At 44.5% G+C, this 22,238-nt stretch overlaps 1 protein-coding gene across 1 annotated transcript in view; it reads left to right on the forward strand.

Moving 5' to 3' along the window:
* Nucleotides 1-544: 544 nt before the first annotated feature.
* Nucleotides 545-22,238, forward strand: part of WDR49 (WD repeat domain 49) — a 76,447-nt gene continuing 54,753 nt past the window's right edge. The window contains exons 1-3 of the mRNA XM_073359476.1: nt 545-722; nt 5,765-5,936; nt 9,567-9,783. Coding sequence (XP_073215577.1) covers nt 9,625-9,783 — 159 coding nt within the window. The 5' untranslated portion in view covers nt 545-722; nt 5,765-5,936; nt 9,567-9,624. The remainder of the gene's footprint in view (nt 723-5,764; nt 5,937-9,566; nt 9,784-22,238) is intronic.

A 22,238-nucleotide genomic window follows, 5' to 3' on the forward strand; every position in this document is an offset into this window, starting at 1 on the left:
TTTTCCAGATTATGTCTGTGTAAATTAAATCAGAATCTGACCCACTTCCTTTTCAGTCTATCTCTAATCATGACATCTGTTGTTGGAGTGCAGTGGGCAAACAAAATTTAAAGGGAATTTTAAGGGAGGTGGAATTACAGTGGCCTTGATAGATTAGGTCTAGATTAATTTCTGTGAGTGCAAACTGATGATGGTTGCTGCAATAACCTTTTCTCCCCAACCCAGCTGTGATGGAGTAGGGGGTCAGCCTGACATCATCCTTCACTAGGTGTTGTGCAGGGTAGGGTAGATTTACTCTCCGCTTGGATCTTTGTAGGCACCCCTTCCGAGGAAGTGGCCCAAACTACCATATCAATGTTCCCCATCAATCTGGCCCGACCTTTCTGTAGGCAATGATTACTGGCTCTGTAGGCAATGATTACTCTCTCCAGCAGAGGGGGTTACAGATGATTTGCTCTCTTGACCAATTTACCCTGTGATGGGATTCCAAACTGGCTTCTGCCAGTGAAATTCAAGGAGTGATCAAGCCTTGCATGTTTGTATCTATAGGTTCTGCCATGCTTTTATTTATGATATATTGTATCGTTTTCCCTCTCATTTCCTTTTCCTTAGCAGAAGCTTCTTTCAAAATAGGCCATTAGAAGAGGTGTAGGAGGAGCAGACCTCCCTTCCACGTCCAACCACAGCACCTGTGTGATGCCTCTGAGCACCTCCCACTGACGGTGAGTTTTCAGGACCCTACTTTTTTAACATCTCACATTTTTACTTGGACAGAGCAGAGAGAATATAGTGGAATCCTTTGCCCAAATGTAGGGGCAAAAGTGAAAAGGTAAAACAATAGGCATTGCAAATAAATCCAGCTACATTCTCACAAAATAGAAGAGAAGGTAAGATAGGGTTTACATGATTGCTGGAAGGAAAAGAAAAGTAATAGCTATTTTTCCATAAACTCAACAAGGGACTTAAAGAAATCCCCATGCCTGGGAGATACAGTGGAGTCGCATCTTACACAGGGTTAGGTTCTAAAGTCAGCGCAAAAGGCTAAAATCGTGTATAGTCAAAATTACCCTTGAAAATCCCTTAAATCGCCCATAAAGTATAGTATACTGTACATGGTTTTGTGTATACAACCTGTACAGTAATATGTATAATGTATACAGTAATGTACAGTATATAATAAAGACAGGTTTCAGAGTAACAGCCGTGTTAGTCTGTATTCGCAAAAAGAAAAGGAGTACTTGTGGCACCTTAGAGACTAACCAATTTATTTGAGCATGAGCTTTCGTGAGCTACAGCTCACTTCATCGGATGCATACCGTGGAAACTGCAGCAGACTTTATATACACACAGAGAATATGAAACAATACCTCCTCCCACCCCACTGTCCTGCTGGTTATAGCTTATCTAAAGTGAGCATTAGGTTGGGCCATTTCCAGCACAAATCCAGGTTTTCTCACCCTCCACCCCCCCACACAAATTCACTCTCCTGCTGGTGATAGCCCATCCAAAGTGACAACTCTTTACACAATGTGCATGATAATCAAGTTGGGCCATTTCCTGCACAAATCCAGGTTCTCTCACCCCCTCATCCCCCTCCCAAAAACCACACACACAAACTCACTATCCTGCTGGTAATAGCTCATCCAAAGTGACCACTCTCCCTACAATGTGCATGATAATCAAGGTGGGCCATTTCCAGCACAAATCCAGGTTCTCTCACACACACCCCCCACCCCCATACACACACAAACTCACTCTCCTGCTGGTAATAGCTCATCCAAACTGACCACTCTCCAAGTTTAAATCCAAGTTAAACCAGAACATCTGGGGGGGAGGGGGGAGCGGTAGGAAAAAACAAGGGGAAATAGGCTACCTTGCATAATGACTTAGCCGCTCCCAGTCTCTATTTAAGCCTAAATTAATAGTATCCAATTTGCAAATTAATTCCAATTCAGCAGTTTCTCCCTGGAGTCTGGATTTGAAGTTTTTTTGTTTTAAGATAGCGACCTTCATGTCTGTGATTGCGTGACCAGAGAGATTGAAGTGTTCTCCGACTGGTTTATGAATGTTATAATTCTTGACATCTGATTTGTGTCCATTTATTCTTTTACGTAGAGACTGTCCAGTTTGACCAATGTACATGGCAGAGGGGCATTGCTGGCACATGATGGCATATATCACATTGGTGGATGTGCAGGTGAACGAGCCTCTGATAGTGTGGCTGATGTTATTAGGCCCTGTGATGGTGTCCCCTGAATAGATATGTGGGCACAATTGGCAACGGGCTTTGTTGCAAGGATAAGTTCCTGGGTTAGTGGTTCTGTTGTGTGGTATGTGGTTGTTGGTGAGTATTTGCTTCAGGTTGCGGGGCTGTCTGTAGGCAAGGACTGGCCTGTCTCCCAAGATTTGTGAGAGTGTTGGGTCATCCTTTAGGATAGGTTGTAGATCCTTAATAATGCGTTGGGGGCTGAAGGTGACGGCTAGTGGCGTTCTGTTATTTTCTTTGTTAGGCCTGTCCTGTAGTAGGTAACTTCTGGGAACTCTTCTGGCTCTATCAATCTGTTTCTTTACTTCTGCAGGTGGGTATTGTAGTTGTAAGAAAGCTTGACAGAGATCTTGTAGGTGTTTGTCTCTGTCTGAGGGGTTGGAGCAAATGTGGTTGTATCGCAGAGCTTGGCTGTAGACCATGGATCGTGTGGTGTGGTCAGGGTGAAAGCTGGAGGCATGCAGGTAGGAATAGCGGTCAGTAGGTTTCCGGTATAGGGTGGTGTTTATGTGACCATTGTTTATTAGCACTGTAGTGTCCAGGAAGTGGATCTCTTGTGTGGACTGGACCAGGCTGAGGTTGGTGGTGGGATGGAAATTGTTGAAATCATGGTGGAATTCCTCAAGGGCTTCTTTTCCATGGGTCCAGATGATGAAGATGTCATCAATATAGCGCAAGTAGAGTAGGGGCTTTAGGGGACGAGAGCTGAGGAAGCGTTGTTCTAAATCAGCCATAAAAATGTTGGCATACTGTGGGGCCATGCGAGTACCCATAGCAGTGCCGCTGATCTGAAGGTATACATTGTCCCCAAATGTGAAATAGTTATGGGTAAGGACAAAGTCACAAAGTTCAGCCACCAGGTTAGCCGTGACATTATCGGGGATAGTGTTCCTGACGGCTTGTTCCGCATGGCTGAGGTTAATATCACTTGCCCCATAACCTCAGCCATGCGGAACGCAATGCCATCCACAGCCTCAGAAACAACTCTGACATCATAATCAAAAAGGCTGACAAAGGAGGTGCTGTTGTCATCATGAATAGGTCGGAATATGAACAAGAGGCTGCTCGGCAGCTCTCCAACACGAGTTTCTACAAGCCATTACCCTATGATCCCACTGAGAGTTACCAAAAGCAACTACAGCATTTGCTCAAGAAACTTCCTGAAAAAGCACAAGATCAAATCCGCACAGACACACCCCTGGAACCCCGACCTGGGATATTCTATCTACTACCCAAGATCCATAAACCTGGAAATCCTGGGCGCCCCATCATCTCAGGCATTGGCACCGTGACAGCAGGATTGTCTGGCTATGTAGACTCCCTCCTCAGGCCCTATGCTACCAGCACTCCTAGCTACCTTCGAGACACCACTGACTTCCTGAGGAAACTTCAATCCATCGGTGATCTTCCTGATAACAGCATCCTGGCCACTATGGATGTAGAAGCCCTCTACACCAACATTCCACATAAAGATGGACTACAAGCCGTCAAGAACACTATCCCCGATAATGTCACGGCTAACCTGGTGGCTGAACTTTGTGACTTTGTCCTTACCCATAACTATTTCACATTTGGGGACAATGTATACCTTCAGATCAGCGGCACTGCTATGGGTACCCGCATGGCCCCACAGTATGCCAACATTTTTATGGCTGATTTAGAACAACACTTCCTCAGCTCTCGTCCCCTAAAGCCCCTACTCTACTTGCGCTATATTGATGACATCTTCATCATCTGGACCCATGGAAAAGAAGCCCTTGAGGAATTCCACCATGATTTCAACAATTTCCATCCCACCACCAACCTCAGCCTGGTCCAGTCCACACAAGAGATCCACTTCCTGGACACTACAGTGCTAATAAACAATGGTCACATAAACACCACCCTATACCGGAAACCTACTGACCGCTATTCCTACCTGCATGCCTCCAGCTTTCACCCTGACCACACCACACGATCCATGGTCTACAGCCAAGCTCTGCGATACAACCGCATTTGCTCCAACCCCTCAGACAGAGACAAACACCTACAAGATCTCTGTCAAGCTTTCTTACAACTACAATACCCACCTGAAGAAGTAAAGAAACAGATTGATAGAGCCAGAAGAGTTCCCAGAAGTTACCTACTACAGGACAGGCCTAACAAAGAAAATAACAGAACGCCACTAGCCGTCACCTTCAGCCCCCAACTAAAACCTCTCCAACGCATTATTAAAGATCTACAACCTATCCTAAAGGATGACCCAACACTCTCACAAATCTTGGGAGACAGGCCAGTCCTTGCCTACAGACAGCCCCGCAACCTGAAGCAAATACTCACCAACAACCACATACCACACAACAGAACCACTAACCCAGGAACTTATCCTTGCAACAAAGCCCGTTGCCAATTGTGCCCACATATCTATTCAGGGGACACCATCACAGGGCCTAATAACATCAGCCACACTATCAGAGGCTCGTTCACCTGCACATCCACCAATGTGATATATGCCATCATGTGCCAGCAATGCCCCTCTGCCATGTACATTGGTCAAACTGGACAGTCTCTACGTAAAAGAATAAATGGACACAAATCAGATGTCAAGAATTATAACATTCATAAACCAGTCGGAGAACACTTCAATCTCTCTGGTCACGCAATCACAGACATGAAGGTCGCTATCTTAAAACAAAAAACTTCAAATCCAGACTCCAGGGAGAAACTGCTGAATTGGAATTAATTTGCAAATTGGATACTATTAATTTAGGCTTAAATAGAGACTGGGAGTGGCTAAGTCATTATGCAAGGTAGCCTATTTCCCCTTGTTTTTTCCTACCGCTCCCCCCTCCCCCCCAGATGTTCTGGTTTAACTTGGATTTAAACTTGGAGAGTGGTCAGTTTGGATGAGCTATTACCAGCAGGAGAGTGAGTTTGTGTGTGTATGGTGGTGGGGGGTGTGTGTGAGAGAACCTGGATTTGTGCTGGAAATGGCCCACCTTGATTATCATGCACATTGTAGGGAGAGTGGTCACTTTGGATGAGCTATTACCAGCAGGATAGTGAGTTTGTGTGTGTGGTTTTTGGGAGGGGGATGAGGGGGTGAGAGAACCTGGATTTGTGCAGGAAATGGCCCAACTTGATTATCATGCACATTGTGTAAAGAGTTGTCACTTTGGATGGGCTATCACCAGCAGGAGAGTGAATTTGTGTGGGGGGGTGGAGGGTGAGAAAACCTGGATTTGTGCTGGAAATGGCCCAACCTGATGCTCACTTTAGATAAGCTATAACCAGCAGGACAGTGGGGTGGGAGGAGGTATTGTTTCATATTCTCTGTGTGTATATAAAGTCTGTTGCAGTTTCCACGGCATGCATCCGATGAAGTGAGCTGTAGCTCACGAAAGCTCATGCTCAAATAAATTGGTTAGTCTCTAAGGTGCCACAAGTACTCCTTTTCTTTATATAATAAAGAGTACATATGCAAAATACAATTTTACAGTACTGTATTTTTAATTACAGGGGGGTAATTACAGGGTGTCGTCAGAGCTTGATGTCAATCCAGGAGACAGAGGTGACGGAGAGCTTGGGTGACGGAGAACGAGTCGTAGACGAAGTGGTGGGCTCTCGTTCAGCTCGAGAAGTTGATTGCGTAGTCTCATCTGCTGCTGGTTGTTTTTCCTTGAAAAACATGGTAATCGGCAACTTTCACTGTTGTCTCTTGAGCTGCTCAAACATTTCTTAATATGGTCTCAAATTGTCTGTAATACTAAGTGTGGTTTTGAGGCTTCATTCCACATAGGGATCGTATTCAGAAATTAAATCATTCTTCATTGGCAGGTGCAGCTTCACCAGTAGTCTGCAATTTTTTGAGGTTGAAGCAGTTCCTAAAACTGTTAAGCCAACCTTGGCTGGCTTTGAATTCCTTCTCGTCAGAAGGCTGTCCCTCTTCGGCGGGAGGTTTGGACAGCGCGTAGAGGTGAAGAGCCTTTTCTCGCAATGTGTTGCCATCGCTAGGCACACATTTACGGTTCATGTCTTCCAGCCATAAGTTTAATGCCTTTTCAGTCTTCACTAAAGTCTTATCATGCACCTGGCTCATCATCTTAGCAGTTATTGGAGCACTTGATGCCACGGCTTGACGAATTTCTCTCTCTCAAATCTTGATGGCACGGATGCTAGATTCATTGAGGCCATATTTACACGCCATGTTGGAGACCGATATACCATCTCTCAGTAAGTCCAACACAGCCAGTTTTTCCTGCAGCGTTGGAACAGATCTGTTTCTTCGGTTGAGCACCAGATGAAGTAGTTGTCTTGTGTTTAGGGGCCATGTTGTCCGAAAAATATGTATCTTTAAACACTAGACTCACACTCAGAGCGGCGAGATGCTCACACTATGAGAGGCATGCGGGAACTGAGACCGACTGAGGGAACAGCAGATTCACGTCTCCCATCTCACGCTCACTCCAGGGCATACGCTCCTTGAGTGGAATGGTGGGTGGAATCGCCCACGCTATTTACAGGTATCTTGTTATTTTTCTTTGCCGAGCACGTATAGTTGAATTCCCATACATTAAATGCGTGTATGATGTGACTCATCTGTACACTGAGATCAAGCAAAGGTGACTGTAATCTGGCTACCACGCTCTCCACAGGAAAGAAAGAGGGTACTATGGAGGATTTAAAGGGACACTTCCAGGTTAAATTTGACCCCGAACTTCAGTTAGGTGAGCATAATCTTCTCAAAAACTAATGGGAATAGTTCCATTGTTTTGTTTAGTTCCAACAAAGACAATTTTTAATAAACCCAAATGCTCCATCACTAGACCAGATTCTCAAGTAACATAAATCAGCTACGAGTTCTGCACAAAACAGAGCATCATAGAATCATAGATTTTAAGGTCAGAAGGGACCAATATGATCGTCTAGTCTGACCTTCTGCACAACACAGGCCACAGAATCTCACCCACCAACTCCTGTAACAAACCCCTAACCTATGCCTGAGCTACTGAAGTCCTCAAATCCTGGTTTAAAGACTTCAAGGTGCAGAGAATCCTCCAGCAAGTGACCCATGTCCCATGCTGCAGAGGAAGGCGAGAAACCGTCATGGCCTCTGCCAATCTGCCCTGGAGGAAAATTCCTTCCCGACCCCAAATATGGTGATCAGCTAAACCCTGAGCATGTGGGCAAGACTCACCAGCCAGACACGCAGGAAGGAATTCTCCTTAGTAACTTAGATCCCGCCCCATCTAACATCCCATCACAGGCCATTGGGCATATCTACCGCTAATAGTCGAAGATCAATTAATTGCCAAAATTAGGCTATCCCATCATACCATCCCCTCCATAAACTCATCAAGCTTAATCTTGAAGCCAGATATGTCTTTTGCCTCCACTGCTTCCCTTGGAAGGCTGTTCCAGAACTTCACTCCTCTGATGGTTAGAAACCTTCATCTAATTTCAAGTCTAAGCTTCCTGATGGCCAGTTTATATCCATTTGTTCTTGTGTCCACATTGGTACTGAGCTTAAATAATTCTTCTCCCTCTGTGGTATTTATCCCTCTGATATCTTTATAGATAGCAAAAGAAATTAGATGTTTAAATTTCTTTCTGTTTTAAATGACTAGTTATGGGATTTAGGTCCTAGGAAAGGAAATGTCCTTTTAATTATTCATAATTGGTATTTCAAAGAAATATAGTTCCACTCTTCCAACAACCATGTTTGTGCTTTCTTCAACCCTGCCACTATGTCTGGAACACCCTCCCTGAAGTAATCAGTAAGGGCCCTACCACTTTGTCCTTCAAATCCCTTCTGAAGATCTGTTTTCTGCCTGATGCCTGCAAGAAAACACACAGTTAGACTAACACCCACTTGGCAAAAGTCAGTGTAATTACAAACAAGCAAGTGTATACACACATATATAAAATGCATATAAAATGGTGTATATTTGTTTTTCTCCTTCTTCCCAACCCTGCATATGTTGCTTGTCTGCTCCATCACCAATCCTGCAAAACATATGCATGCAAGAAACTTTTCTTACCATTCATGGACAAGTATTGGCAGGGTTGAGACCTCATAAAGTAGACCCCTGGCAGTAAGTCTCAGAGCTGAGGTCGACTGATTTGCATGTGCAGAGCTCACACTATGGGGCTAAAAATATCAGTGTAAACATTTGGGCTCAGGCTGGAGCCTGGGCTCTAAAACCCTGACCTGGGTTCTGAGACTTGCTGCCTCTTTTTTTGGCGGCGGGGGGGGACGGGACGAGACAGGACGGGACTAAGGGGTCGCTTGCAGCCTTGACATACCCATAGGCTGCATACTCTTTAGGGCAGGGGAACCTGGTCTACCTTTGTGCTTATACAGCACCTTGCACATAGGCATCCCAACCTGATATGGGTCTCCGAGAACTACCGTAATATAATTATGATCTAAACCCAAACATAGGATAAAAGGTCAAATCTTGCCCACTCTCTTTGCCAAGTTGCATCATTTATTACCTGGTGAAACTTCACTGAAATCAATAAGATTGTGCCTGGCAGTGGGCATGATGAGAATTGGCAAGGTCGGACTCCAAATTTGCTGTATACTGTGATGTAAAAGCTGGTTCACTTAAAACAAATCTTATTTTGTAGTATGTAAAAAAGGTCGCTTTGACAGGAGGGCTTTGTAGTGTATTTGATTAAATGGTGCCATTGCCATTCCTTTATAGCTATACTGTACTTCTAGTCATGCTTGCAAATAGCCCTCTTATGCAAACACCTCCATTTTAACCAATAACCGGAGGAGAGAAGGGAGGGAAGCTTAGCTAGCTTTGTATACGTTGCCAGGAAACATTTGTAAGCACCAAGAATAAGGAAAGCAAAGGACTCTGCACATTCCTTTAATTTAAACTCTTTATTCGAGAGTAAAAAAAGTTGTAGAGCTTACCAAAGTGTTCTGCAAAAATAATGGAGTTATAATCACAACATTAATTATCACAATATTAACGACAAGGTAAGTAAAATGGATTTTCAATAGCTGACTTTCTAATGCGTATTCAGATATCAAATGGAAATGTTTGTACACTTGCTTTCAGTATTAGTTAGTTACAATCCAAGGAAGCCAGGTACACCGTACCTTTTACAGATAGAATGTTGGAGACTATCTTTAATGGTCTGGTATGTTATGAAATAAAATTAAAAGTCAAGAGTTAAAAATGTTTTTATTGCTTTATTTAAATTGACCTTTTCCATCTTGATGTACGTTGTCTCAGAATTTGAGCTATTGGATTTCTACAAAAAAAACTTAAAAAAAAAATAAATAAAATTCTTCTTCTTAAAGGACAAATACTGAGCCAAGTACTCCCCAATGTGCCAGAAGATGTTAAAGTGAATCAAGCATGAGCTACACAAATCTTTCACTTAACGACTTCCAGCCCAGTGCTGGGTGTCTGACCTCAGACAGAACAGAAGACACTGCAGCAATGAAAAATGTTGTGGAACAACTTGAAAACAGACTAAGTATTTATGATTTTATGAAAATGCAGGAGATTTTTATGGTAAGTGAATTTCCTAATTAAAATATTAATTGAAAGGATTTTGAGTTGCGTATCAAGGAAATATAGAAAGCATTTTCAATTGTGTTTATACTGTCATATGGTATCAAGAAAAGCGTGTCTGTGTCTGCATAAGGAAATATAGGATGTAGAAACAGACAAAATTCTGTTAGTTGGGTGTGAATCCAAGATTAGGACAAGAAGCAATGGGCTTAAAGTGCAGCAAGGAAGGTTTAGGTTGGACATTAGGAAAAGCTTCCTAACTGTCAGGGTGCTTAAACGCTGGATAAATTTGCCTAGGGATATTTTTAAGAGCAGGTTAGACAAACACCTGTCAGGAATGGTCTAGATCAGAGGTGGGCAAACTACGGCCCGCGGGCCACATCCGGCCAGCGGGACCCTCCTACCCTGCCCCTGAGCTCCTGCCCGGGGAGGCTAGTCCCGGCCCCTCCCCTGCTGTTCCCCCCTCCCCTGCAACCTCAGCACGCCGCAGTTGCAGAGTCTGACCCGGTGCTCTGGGCGGTGTGGCTGTAACGTGGAGAGGGGGCGGAGGGTTGGATAGAGGGCAGGAGAGTTCGAGGGGGCGGTGAGTGGTCGGGGGTGCGGATAGGGGTCGGGGCAGTCAGGGGACAGGAAGAAGGGGTGGTTGGATGGGGCAGGGGTTCCAGGGGGCAGTCAGGAATGAGAGGAGGGGTTGGATGGGAGCGAGAAGCAGGGGGGGTTGGATGGGGGTGAGGGCTGGGCCACCCCTGGCTGTTTGGGGAGGCACAGACTCCCGTAACCGGCCCTCCATACAATTTTGGAAACTCGATGTGGCCCTCAGGCCCAAAAGTTTGCTCCCCCCCGGTCTAGATAATACTTAGTCCTGCCATGAGTGCAGGGGACTGGACTAGATGACCTCTCGAGGTCACTTCCAGTCCTGTGATTCTATGATTAGAAATACTAGTCAAGTGAAGAAAAAAAAACACCCAGTAATCAGGAATAATAGGTTACTATCTGGGAAGGGGAAGAGGCAACAATAATCTTACTGCCTAAAAGTGAGGCAATCAAAGAAAGGTTTATCTTTTCTTTCCCAGGACCAGCTTTAAATAAAACTCCTGTACATATTCAACATGACACAATACAACCCTAGCTTTAGGCGAACAAGGGGCCATTCACCTAGCACTATTCTTCAGGAAGCCATGCTGCTTTTCTGTGCAGCCATGACTCAGGCAAATACTGACCACAATTAGAGATGGGCTGAAATCAGAAACTTCGATGATTTCAAACCTCTTCCAGTTTCAGGCAGATTATGTGGCTCAGATTTAAATTCCTGGACTAGAACCCACCCCATCTGTTTTGGTGCTGTGTTGGATCTAGGAGAGGAAGGGGCCTGTTGTCTGGTTGAGATGCGGCCAAAATACCATGAGTAAATGATGGAAGTCATATGAAAATATCCGGTCTCATGAGATTTCTGCCCACTTGGAGCTGAAATATCACAAAAACATCTTGTGATTTTGGGAGTCATTTCATTCAAATCTTGATTTGCTCCTAAATCTGAGCCTATAGGCTGGGGGCAAATTCTGATGTCAGTTACACCAGTGTAAAATTGGAGTATCTCCACTGACTACAGTGGTCTCAGGATTTACAGTTTTTCCAGATTATGTCTGTGTAAATTAAATCAGAATCTGACCCACTTCCTTTTCAGTCTATCTCTAATCATGACATCTGTTGTTGGAGTGCAGTGGCAAAACATTTCCATGAAAAATAGTGACACTTGCAATGGCCCAGTTGCCTTGAGAGAGCAAGATAACACTCTTCACTGCTATACAAGGTACCTGGCTTGAGCCCCTGTCCAAGTCACACAGCTGATTAAAAAGGGGCTTTGACATGCATATAAGGGTGTCCCAGTAAATGATCAGATGCAAAATTATGACAAAGACACAGGGATTTAGGAGGTTGAGTGAAGAGGGACCAAAAAGGTTGATGTGGGGGAAAAATAGAGTTGTTCAGACTTACAACTTAGATTCAGTGTTTTCCTGTCCTCAGACAGAATAGCTTTTCTTGATGGTAAATATGTTCTCTTGGGAGGACAGCCCTATTAGCAGTTGCCATCAATAATCTCCACAGGCGCTGCATTCATAAAGCGGAGTCTTAGGGCTTGTCAACACAGTGCGGGAAAGTGCTCTACAGGGGTGTGATTTGTAGAGCTCTCTAACTGCCTCCTGTAGACCCTGCTGGCATGCGCTTTTCAGTAGCTTTTAGTGTGTGCCAGCAGGGTCTACATGGGCCAGTTAGAGCACGCTACAAATCACATCCCTGTAGAGTGCTTCACTGCATCATGTAGACAAGTCCTTATGTAAAACATGGGCTGCATCCATGAAGCAGACACAGAATTAGGAAAGGTGGGCTTGTGCCTTAAAGCACTGGATTGGGATTTGGAAAATCTGGGGTTCATTCTTGGTTCTGAGAGGCTAAATTCATTAAGGTACTCAGATACTACAATTATGAGGGGTGGAGTGAGGGATAAAGTGCTTAGATAGATAAAGTGACAAAGTAGCCCAGAGAAGAGAGGCCTATGACACTGCAAAAGGGAAAATGCCCTTTCTTTTCTTCTTCTTCTTCTTTTTTTTTTTTGGTGCAGTATAATTCTCTTTTCACTTACAGTGGGATATATCTGGAGTAACTCTGGTGAAGTTGGCAGGGATATACCAGTATGAAACTGGTTTAAATGAGGGGAGATTCAGGCCTGATAGCCAAATGTTCTAAACCTACTTGAATAAGCCTCTGTGACACCTGAGCACTGAAGAAAAAAAATATGAACTGAGTCTTACTTACAGTTTATATACTGCTGTGAGTAATGAATGTTTTTAGGTAAACTGCCCCAGAGCCCAATTTATTTGCACAGAAATGTTTCCTCAATATCTAATTAAGAGTCATGGAATCATAGATTTTAAGGTCAGAAGGGACCATTATGATTGTCTAGTCTGACCTCCTGCACAACACAGGCCACAGAATCTCACCCACCAACTCCTGTAACAAACCCCTAACCTATGCCTGAGCTACTGAAGTCCTCAAATCCCGGTTAAAAGACTTTAAGGTGCAGAGAATCCTCCAGCAAGTGACCCGTGCCCCACGCTGCAGAGGAAGGCGAAAAACCCCCATGGCCTCTGCCAATCTGCCCTGGAGGAAAATTCCTTCCCGACCCCAAATATGGTGATCAGCTAAACCCTGAGCATGTGGACAAGACTCACCAGCCAGACACACAGGAAGGAATTCTCTGTAGTAACTCAGATCCAACCCCATCTAACATCCCATCACAGGCCATTGGGCATATCTACCGCTAATAGTCGAAGATCAATTAATTGCCAAAATTAGGCAATCCTATCATATCATCTTCTCCATAAACTTATAAAGCTTAGTCTTGAAGCCAGATATGTCTTTTGCCCCATCTGCTTCCCTTGGAAGGCTGTTCCAGAACTTCACTCCTCTGATGGTTAGAAACCTTCATCTAATTTCAAGTCTAAACTTCCTGATGGCCGGTTTATATCCATTTGTTCTTGTGTCTACATTGGTACTGAGCTTAAATAATTCTTCTCCCTCCATGGTATTTATCCCTCTGATATATTTATAGATAGCAATCATATCTACTCTCAGCCTTCTTTTGGTGAGGCTAAACAAGCCAAGCTCTTTGAGTCTCCTTTCGTAAGACAGGTTTTCCATTCCTCGGATCATCCTAGTAGCCCTTTTCTGTACCTGTTCCAGTTTGAATTCATCCTTCTTAAACTTGGGAGACAAGAACTCCACAGATACCTAAATTAGACTTTTCAAAGAGGAAATATGTTTTGCTCACTTCATTAGATTGTAGATTTTGGCACAGCAGAACTTTATTTTATGAAATACAAGCAATAATACCACCTGAAGATGAAGCTGAGGATCAACCTGTTGACTGCTCTTCTGTGTGGAGGTGCTTCTCATGAACATGCAAGCAACACTGCTGTAATTTCCTGCCAAGATACAGTACGATAATACGGAAGTAGCAGGCATTAGCAGAGTAATGCCCAGGGAAGGTACAACTAAGGCAAAGGAAGCTATTTGTAATCACAGACTTCATTAGACCCAAATTTAACCACCTGCCTGACACAATGGAATAATTAGATCTCAAAAGCTCGATTTGACCAATCCTCGCTTATTGAGAAGTCAAGTATTACGGGTGACCTCACTCTAGTGCTTCATCTGCAAGGACGTTGAGCCCAGCAGGACATGCTCAGTGATCGCACTACGTGCTTCACAGGGATTAAAAGAACTTGTCTGCTATTGCTCTTCATTTGCCAGTTTACCAGTATCAACACACACAAGAAGATACCACTTTAAATAAACTGTGCATAGCTACCATTTCCCCCCAATGCACAATATACATTGCACGTACAACATGCAAGACAAGGAGACAAGAGACAGACAAGGATGAGGTATAAACATCTTGACAGATCAGAGAGCCTTTATTTAGTGATTGCAACACAAAATTATTTGTGTTAGCTTGACATGATAAAAAGTTGCTTCTGAGCGTAGTTTTTGCTTTTAAGGCAAAAAGCATTTGTGGCCTTTGGGTCTTCGTGTTCAGGGCAGATGGACTGGACTGCATTTGGATCCCCTTCCTGTCTGTAGCTGTGCTGTGCTAGGAAATAGCTTTATAATAGCTTTCAGGGGTATAATTTTTAGTGCAGGCTTCATATTTGTTTCCAGTTGCTTTGCTTTTGTGGCCTTTGAGACTGCTTAAAATTGATGGAGTTCATTTTGTGCAACAAACACCTGAAAACTGCCATTTATTTTCATAGCTGCAGTCACTGTGTGTGTTCAGCCTAAGAACTGCAATTTATATTTCTCTCCAGACTATCGGTCACTGTCCTTTGAGCCTAATTTGGGGAACAAATGGAATGATGCATCACCTAACATGCTTGAGATACATGGACTTTACTATGGGTGTGGTCCAGCTGCAACCAACCATTGTTTCTATTTACCTCCAAACTATGTCCTCAGTGCTGTGTGCTGCAGCCTTATCTGGACACAACCCTCCCATCTCCATCCCCACCCCTGGCATGCCTGTCTAGCTCTCAGCCTGGTTTCTGAAGGGGTCCTCGAGAGGCAGCCTTATATATGGCTTCCACAGTGCTTGCACCAGGGGAATCCCCACACAGCTGGCAGCAGCAAATTCACAGGTCTATGATGTAGCCATGGGGGCCTGAAGAATGGACTTTCATCTCAAACAGTCCCTTGCAAGTCTTCTTCCTTTGGCAAGAGTCAGCATGGGAGGGTGTGACAAACTGACACTTTCCTGAAATAGCCTGACTGAACTTTACTGAGTTAAGTTAAACCTTACTGAATTTATTTTAATATCTTTAGGGTCCACTGTATTAAAAATGCAATTGGGTATGTGGTAGTGTGTGAATACACCTTTTCTAGGAGACAGACTAATACAATCTGTGGAACTTCAATGGGTTTTTTGGAACAATACCCAGGAAGTGGATTTCCTCGGAGGTACCAGGGGTAAGGGACATGCAAATGGCCCGCTTCGACTCACCCTTTTGAAGCTATTCTCTGGAGAGGAAAACCCATTGTCTACTAATTACCTCTTCCTGGCAACTCCAAATCAAACACCCCTGAACTGTATCAAGGGTGGACTAAGCATTTTATGAGTATGCTTGTTCTGAACTGAAGCTGTGTTGGACTTGTGACTGCAAAGGAAAGCTCTAGGGTGGGATGTTAATGGACAGCTTCTGCCAGAGCACATGTAACAGTTGGGTGATGTCTGGTAAGCTTGTGTAGGTTCTTCTATTGTTTTTAATGTTTTCCATGTAGTGCTTTTACCTTAAGAATAAAATAGGCTTGCATAGAAAAAGCTGTGGGGTGACCATAACTGTGAACAGTCACACTGTTAACCATCTCTGAAGAGAAAGCAAGCAGGCATGCTTGGAGAGCCTCTCTCTGCTGGGATTAATACATGGAAGGCAGGGAATTGTGCAGCCTCGGAATGCCCTGATCAGAAAGGAGAGAGATGTGGATCTTCACCCAAGAAAGGCAATGGCTGGAGTGCTGGAAGCCTGAGAGTGGGTACCCTTGCTTGCTCACTGAGGTGAGATACAGATGCAGTTGCTCTGAACTGACAGAGGGTTTAGGCTTCTTAAACCCCTCAGAATTGCATCTTCCAATCTCATTTGTAGTCAGCCTCATTCTCATTCCTTCAGCCTAAGTTCTCTTTAAAAGCGTACCTTGAGCATGTTGGAGATCACCCCACCATTTGCAGTCATCTTGTTCTCAACTGCTGCAAGACTGCAACTTGCTGGGATCATCCAAGTATCTTCTTATTTGTGACAAAATCAAACCAACTGCTGTTAAAAATACACTGTAACTTTTGACACCTGTTTTAAAAAAACTTTAAAAAACCTATTTAGTTTCCTCTCCTCAGATGTTAATGGCCATGTTTCTGCTCCAAATAACAGAGATATCATCACTACTGCATTTATCATTCTTATCTTAGTTGTCACACAGCATCCTGCCACCCAGACAGAGGCCCTGAAGATGCTGAAATGCCATCGATGCAAAACCTATCTGGTGTGTGACTTCTTCGGCTATAGAACCTTCCGATGTCAACCAACAGCCCAGATAGATAAAACTATTCACCTATAGTTCCCCAGATTCTCCTTCTTCCCTTTTTTAAAGATGGGCCCTATATTTGCCTTTTTCCAAACGTCCGGCACCTCCCTCCATCACCACAAGTTTTCAAAGATAATAGCCAATGGCTCTACAATCACATCAGCCAACTCCCTCAGCACCCTTGGATGCATTGTATCTGGCCCCATGGACTTGTGCATGTCCAGCTTTTCTAAATAGTCCTTAACCTGTTCTTTCACCACAGAGGGCTGCTCACCTCCTCCCCATACTGTGATGCCCAGTGTAGCAGTCTGGGAACTGACCTTGTCTGAGAAGACCGAGGCAAAAAAAGCATTGAGTACTTCAGCTTTTTCCACATCATCTGTCACTAGGTTGCATCCCCCATTCAGTAAGGGTCCCACACTTTCCCTGACCACCTTTGTGTTGCTAATATACCTGTAGAAACCCTTCTTGTTCCCTTCATATCCCTTGCTAGCTGCAACTCAAATTGTGCTTTGGCCTTCCTGATTACACCCCTGCATGCTCGAGCAATATTTTTATACTCCTCCCATGTCATCTGTCCAAGTTTCCACTTCTTGTAAGCTTCTTTTTTTTTTTGTTTAAGCTCACCAAAGATTTCTGTGGTCTCTGGTTGCCTGCCTTATTTGCTATTCTTTCTGCACATCAGAATGCAGGTTTGTTCCTGCACCCTCAATTAGGCTTCTTTAAAATACAGTGAGCTCTCCTGGATTCCTTTCCCCCTCATATTAGCCTTGCAGGGGATCCTGCCTATCAGTTCCCTGAGGGAGTCAAAGTCTGCTTTTCTGAAGTCCAGGGTCTGTATTCTGCTGCTCTCCTTTTTTCCTTTTGTCAGGATCCTGAACTCAACCATCTCATGGTCACTGCTGCCCAGGTTGCCACCCACTTCTACTTCCCCTACCAATTCTTCCCTGTTTGTGAGCAGCAGATCAAGTGGAGCATGGCCGATAGCTGGTTCCTCCAGCACTTGCACTAGGAAGTTGTCCCCAACACTCTCCAAAAACTTCCTGGATTGTCTGTACAGTGCTGTATTGCTCTCCTAGCGGATGTCAGGATGATTGAAGTTCTCCATGAGAACCAGGGCCTGTGCTCCGGAAACTTCTGTTAAGTCAAGTTCAGGAAAATGGTCTTTTCCTGCAATTACATTCTTCTTCAGGTGCTTGCTTATGTCCATTCCACTCCACGGACAGGGAGGCCATTTGCTTGTTGGACTTCTGTGTGAAACACTACATCCACCTTGAAGCTTCCCACTTCCTGGGAGCCCAGAACGCTCTGGCAGATCACCTCATCAGGTCTTTCTCTTCTCACCACAAGTGGTCCCTTCATCCAGAAGTGACCAGATCATCTTCCAGAGGTGGGGTTTCCCCTTGTAGACCTGTTCGCAACCAAGCATAACAGGAAATGTCAGCAGTTTTGCTTTCTACGCAGTCATAGCAGGCTCTCTCTCAGATGCCTTCTTACTACCATGGACAGAGCTCCTGTTCTATGTATTTCTGCCCATTCTTCTGGTGCACAAGGTCCTTCTGAAAGTCAAGCAGGACAAAGCAAGGGTTATTCTTATAGCCCTTGCATAGCTGTGACAACGATGGTTCGGCATGCTGCTGGATCTGCCAGTAGCATCCCCGCTGCTGCTCCCACCCCTCCTGGACCTGACTTCGCAAGATCATGGCTGCTTGCTCCACCCGAACCTCAGGGCCATCCCCCTGACCATATGGAAGCTCCATGGTTGAACCTGGTGGAGCAGACATGTTCAGAACAAATCTGCCAACCCTTGCTAGGTAGTAGGAAATGGTCCACTAGAGTGACTTACCTAGCCAAATGGGAGCGTTTTTCTGTGTGGCCTCTCACAAACTTGGTCACCCCTCCAATTGGTGTTGGAATACCTGCTCCATCTGAAACAACAGGGCCTAGCCATTTCATCGATCAAGGTGCATCTGGCAGCAATCTCAGCCTTCCACCCTCCAATGGATGGTAGGTCGGTCTTCTCACATGAAAAGTCCATTTGCTTTCTCAAGGGGTTAGAGAGACTTTACCCTCAAATTCAGAAACCTATCCCACCTTGGGACCTAAACCTGGTCCTCTCAAGACTCATGGGCCCTCCCTTTAAGCCAGTGGCATTGTGCCCTCAGTTGTCTTTCTCCTGGAAGGTTGGCTGCCTAGTAGCGAATACTTCATCCAGGAGGGTCTCAGAAATCAGAGCCCTTCTGTCAGATCCTCCCATATACAGTGTTCTTTAAGGACAAGGTTCAACTGCCCCCTCTCCTCCCCCCCAAATGTTCCTCTCAAAGGTGGTCTAGTAGTTTCATAGTAATCAGGCTATTTTCCTACCCATTTTCTTCCCAAAACTGCACAAGCATGCAGAGGAGCAGAGTCTCCACATGCTGGACCTGCCCTGGTCTTCCATGCTGAGAGAACCAAGCTAGTCTGTAAATCCATGCAGCTCTTTGTGGCAGTAGCAGACAGGACGAAAGGCCTACTGGTTTCAACCCAGAGAATTTCATCCTGGATCACTTTCTGCATTTGTATGTGCTTTGAGAAGGTGGTGTCCCACCTCTTGCCATCTTGAAAGCCCTATCGATGGAAGCTCAGGCTTGGCTCTGGCGGGGCTTCGGATGTAAGGGGCAGGGCTGAGGGCTAGCCTCCCCCAGCTGGTGGTTCACACGCCGCCCATGCTTCAAAGACTGTGTTATCCCAGACTCTTAGGCAGAAAACCATCCAGAAAATAATATAATTGAAATTTTAATAAACAAGTGAAACCACTGATGTGGGATGGAAGGTTGGAGGGGTTTGTTTTTTTCCATCAACCTGCAGACTAGTTACATGCTGTCTGCCTCCTTACAATCTTTCATTAACATACCATATTCAGTGGATGGTGAAAATAGTGGAGGAGTAAGATAGACTGGTGCATCTGTTCTGGAGCAACATATCAATCTACTTGAGAGGCTGTTCACAGTAGCTGGCAGTGATTCTGCTGTACATTTTCATTAAAAGTATATTTAGTAGTTGAATCAAATTGACCAGAGAAGCACAGAATCAAAAGATGGGGGAAAATAAAAGGAAGGTATATCAATAGAGGGAGTACAGAAGAATCCTTCTCACTGGGGCACCTCAGTAGACAATTTATCCTGATTAAGGCTCTGATTCTGGAAACACTTAAGCTCATGTAACTATTCATTTGCTTAAAATTGAGCATGTGCCTATGAGTTTGCAGGATCAAGGCCTAAGAGCTGTGCCTATTAAAAATGAAAAAATCTTGAAATAAAAGACTCCAGTGAACCTTTTTTTTTCAAAAAAATCTTTATATTCAATGCTCTTTAAATAAAGCATGCTTAGCTCTCTCTCTGTACTGCATCTTTAAATTTCTAAGCCGTGTGATTCTCTGCAGGGATGGCTGATATTCTGAGAGTCCTAGGCTAAAAAAGGAGCAAACTCTTTCTCATGTCACATTTTAACATCTCAGTGAATTGAGATCAAATTGGGTAAATACAAAACATATCCCTGGAGATGGCTGTCTCATTTACATGGCAATGTCTTGATGCTGAACACATCACAGTGGGAAAATGTTAAATTAGCTCCTGAATTAATATTACATTAAGATGTAAATATATGATGCTGGGAAATGCAAGATTGGGAATGGGTATAGAACTTTTCATTTCTAAGCTGCTGCTATCAATCCTCCCCAGGTTGAGAGCGTAACCATCTGAGGGATGTTAGGTATCCCAATGAGATTCTCAAGGTGTGCATGAGGGGGGACTCAGCCCTGTTTCTGATGGACAACTGTTCACCACACAGGGCTGGCCTTACCATAAGGCGAACTGAGGTGGCCGCCTCAGGTGCCAGACTGGGGGGGGGGGGGGAACCACTAGGACCCAGAATGTAGAAAATTGTGTCTGCTGCTGGTGCATCTGTATTCTCTCTGCTTGAGATGCACAGAGATGGTGGAGTGCTGTGCTGGAGGAAGGAGGGCACAAGAGACATAACAGGCAGGCAGGAGAAAAGGTGAGAGGGAATAACAGAAAGCAGCAGGAGCTGCAGGGAGAGAGAGGAGGAGGAGCCTCTTATGTATCTCTCTAGCACCCCCAGGAGCCTGGACTGATTAACACCAGCTTCGCAGGGAGCTGCCTGTTTCCTGCTGCTTCCCTGAACCCACTTGAGGAGAACAGGCAGTCAACTGAAGTAGTAGGAGCCAGTTAGGCCCTTAAGACGCTGATATCTTCCCTCACTAAGGCCCTGCTACCAGCCTGCTTATTTGTCCCCTTCAGTTGAGTGTTGAGAGCCACTATAGCTGGCACAGAACAGCAGTCATGAGTAAAAGAAGAAAACGCACCTCTGGGGCAGCATTCAGAAAAAGAAAGAAAGCAAAGGAAGCTTTTCTATCTAAGCAGGAAGGACCTCTCCTGAGATACATAGACACAAATGTACACGGCGAGCCTTCTGGCCCCAGTGAGGATGTGAGTGGTGAGGAGATGCCTGATCTTCCAGTTAGTCAGAGTGCAGGTGACCAGGCAGCTACTGCAGCATCCATATCTCCATCTCAAATGGACGCAACCATGCACATTCCTGAAGAAAAGTGTAGATCAGAGAAGAGTGTGGTGGAGGTGCAAGAAACAGCTGCTGCTGAGTTTAGTTCCTTAAGTCTAGATGATCCAGGACTGTAGACCCACTTGAGCAGTAGCCTGAGGGACTTCCTTGTACTGCGTGGACCACAGCAAGTGAAAAACTTCATGTTCCCCAAAGAAAATGAAAATAGAAGTTTCCATCCAACACATTACTGGCGTGAAATCCCCAGTGGTGACAAAGTGGAGAGGCCATGGCTTATGTACTCAAAACCCAAAATGCTGCATACTGTTTTTGTTGCAAACTCTTCCAGTCTAATGTTCCAGCCACACTGGGTTCTACAGGAACAAAGGACTGGAAAAATCTGGCTAGAAATCTGGCATGCCATGAGAAGGCATAATATCACCAGAGAGCATTCCATAGGTGGAAAGAGTTTGAGATGAGACTAAGGTTAAAGGCCATCATAGATGATCAGCATCAAGAGAAGATTGCATCAGAGTCTCTTTATTGGCAAAATGTTCTGAAAAGGCTCATTGCCATTGTGAGAATGCTTGCTACCCAAAACCTAGCACTGCATGGCACTTCAGATCAGCTGTATGTGTCAAACAATGGAAACTTCCTTAAAATTATGGAGCTGATGGCTGAGTTTGATGCTGTACTCCAGGAGCATCTAAGAAGAGTCACCACCCAAGAAATGTACACACACCACTACCTTGGAAAAACCATTCAAAATGAGATCGTACAGTTACTGGCAACAAAAGTCAAACAGAAGATTGTGGCAGATCTGAAGTCAGCAAGATATTTCTCTGTTATTCTGGACTGCACACCTGACATCAGCCATATGGAACAAATTACTTTAATGGTGTGTTTTGTAACAACAACAGAACCTAGTGAAAATGTTCCTGCAATGGTGACTGTCAGAGAGCATTTTCTAGAATTTTCTAGAATTTATTGACATTGATGATACTAAAGGAGCTGGTATGACAAATGTGCTTCTTAAAAAGCTGGAAGATACGGGAATTGTGATAGCTGACATGAGAGGTCAGGGCTATGATATTGGTGCCAACATAAGAGGAAAGAACAGAGGAGCGCAGACACGGATCCAAGAGTTAAACCCTTGAGCGTTTTTTTGTCCCATGCAGTTCTCATTCATTGAACTTGGGGGTCAGTGATGCAGCGTCAGCTTCTAGTGAGGCTGCTGGATTTTTTAATGTAATTCCAAGCATCTATGTATT

This window comes from Lepidochelys kempii, chromosome 9, assembly GCF_965140265.1.
Source record: "Lepidochelys kempii isolate rLepKem1 chromosome 9, rLepKem1.hap2, whole genome shotgun sequence".
NCBI lineage: Eukaryota > Metazoa > Chordata > Testudines > Cheloniidae > Lepidochelys > Lepidochelys kempii.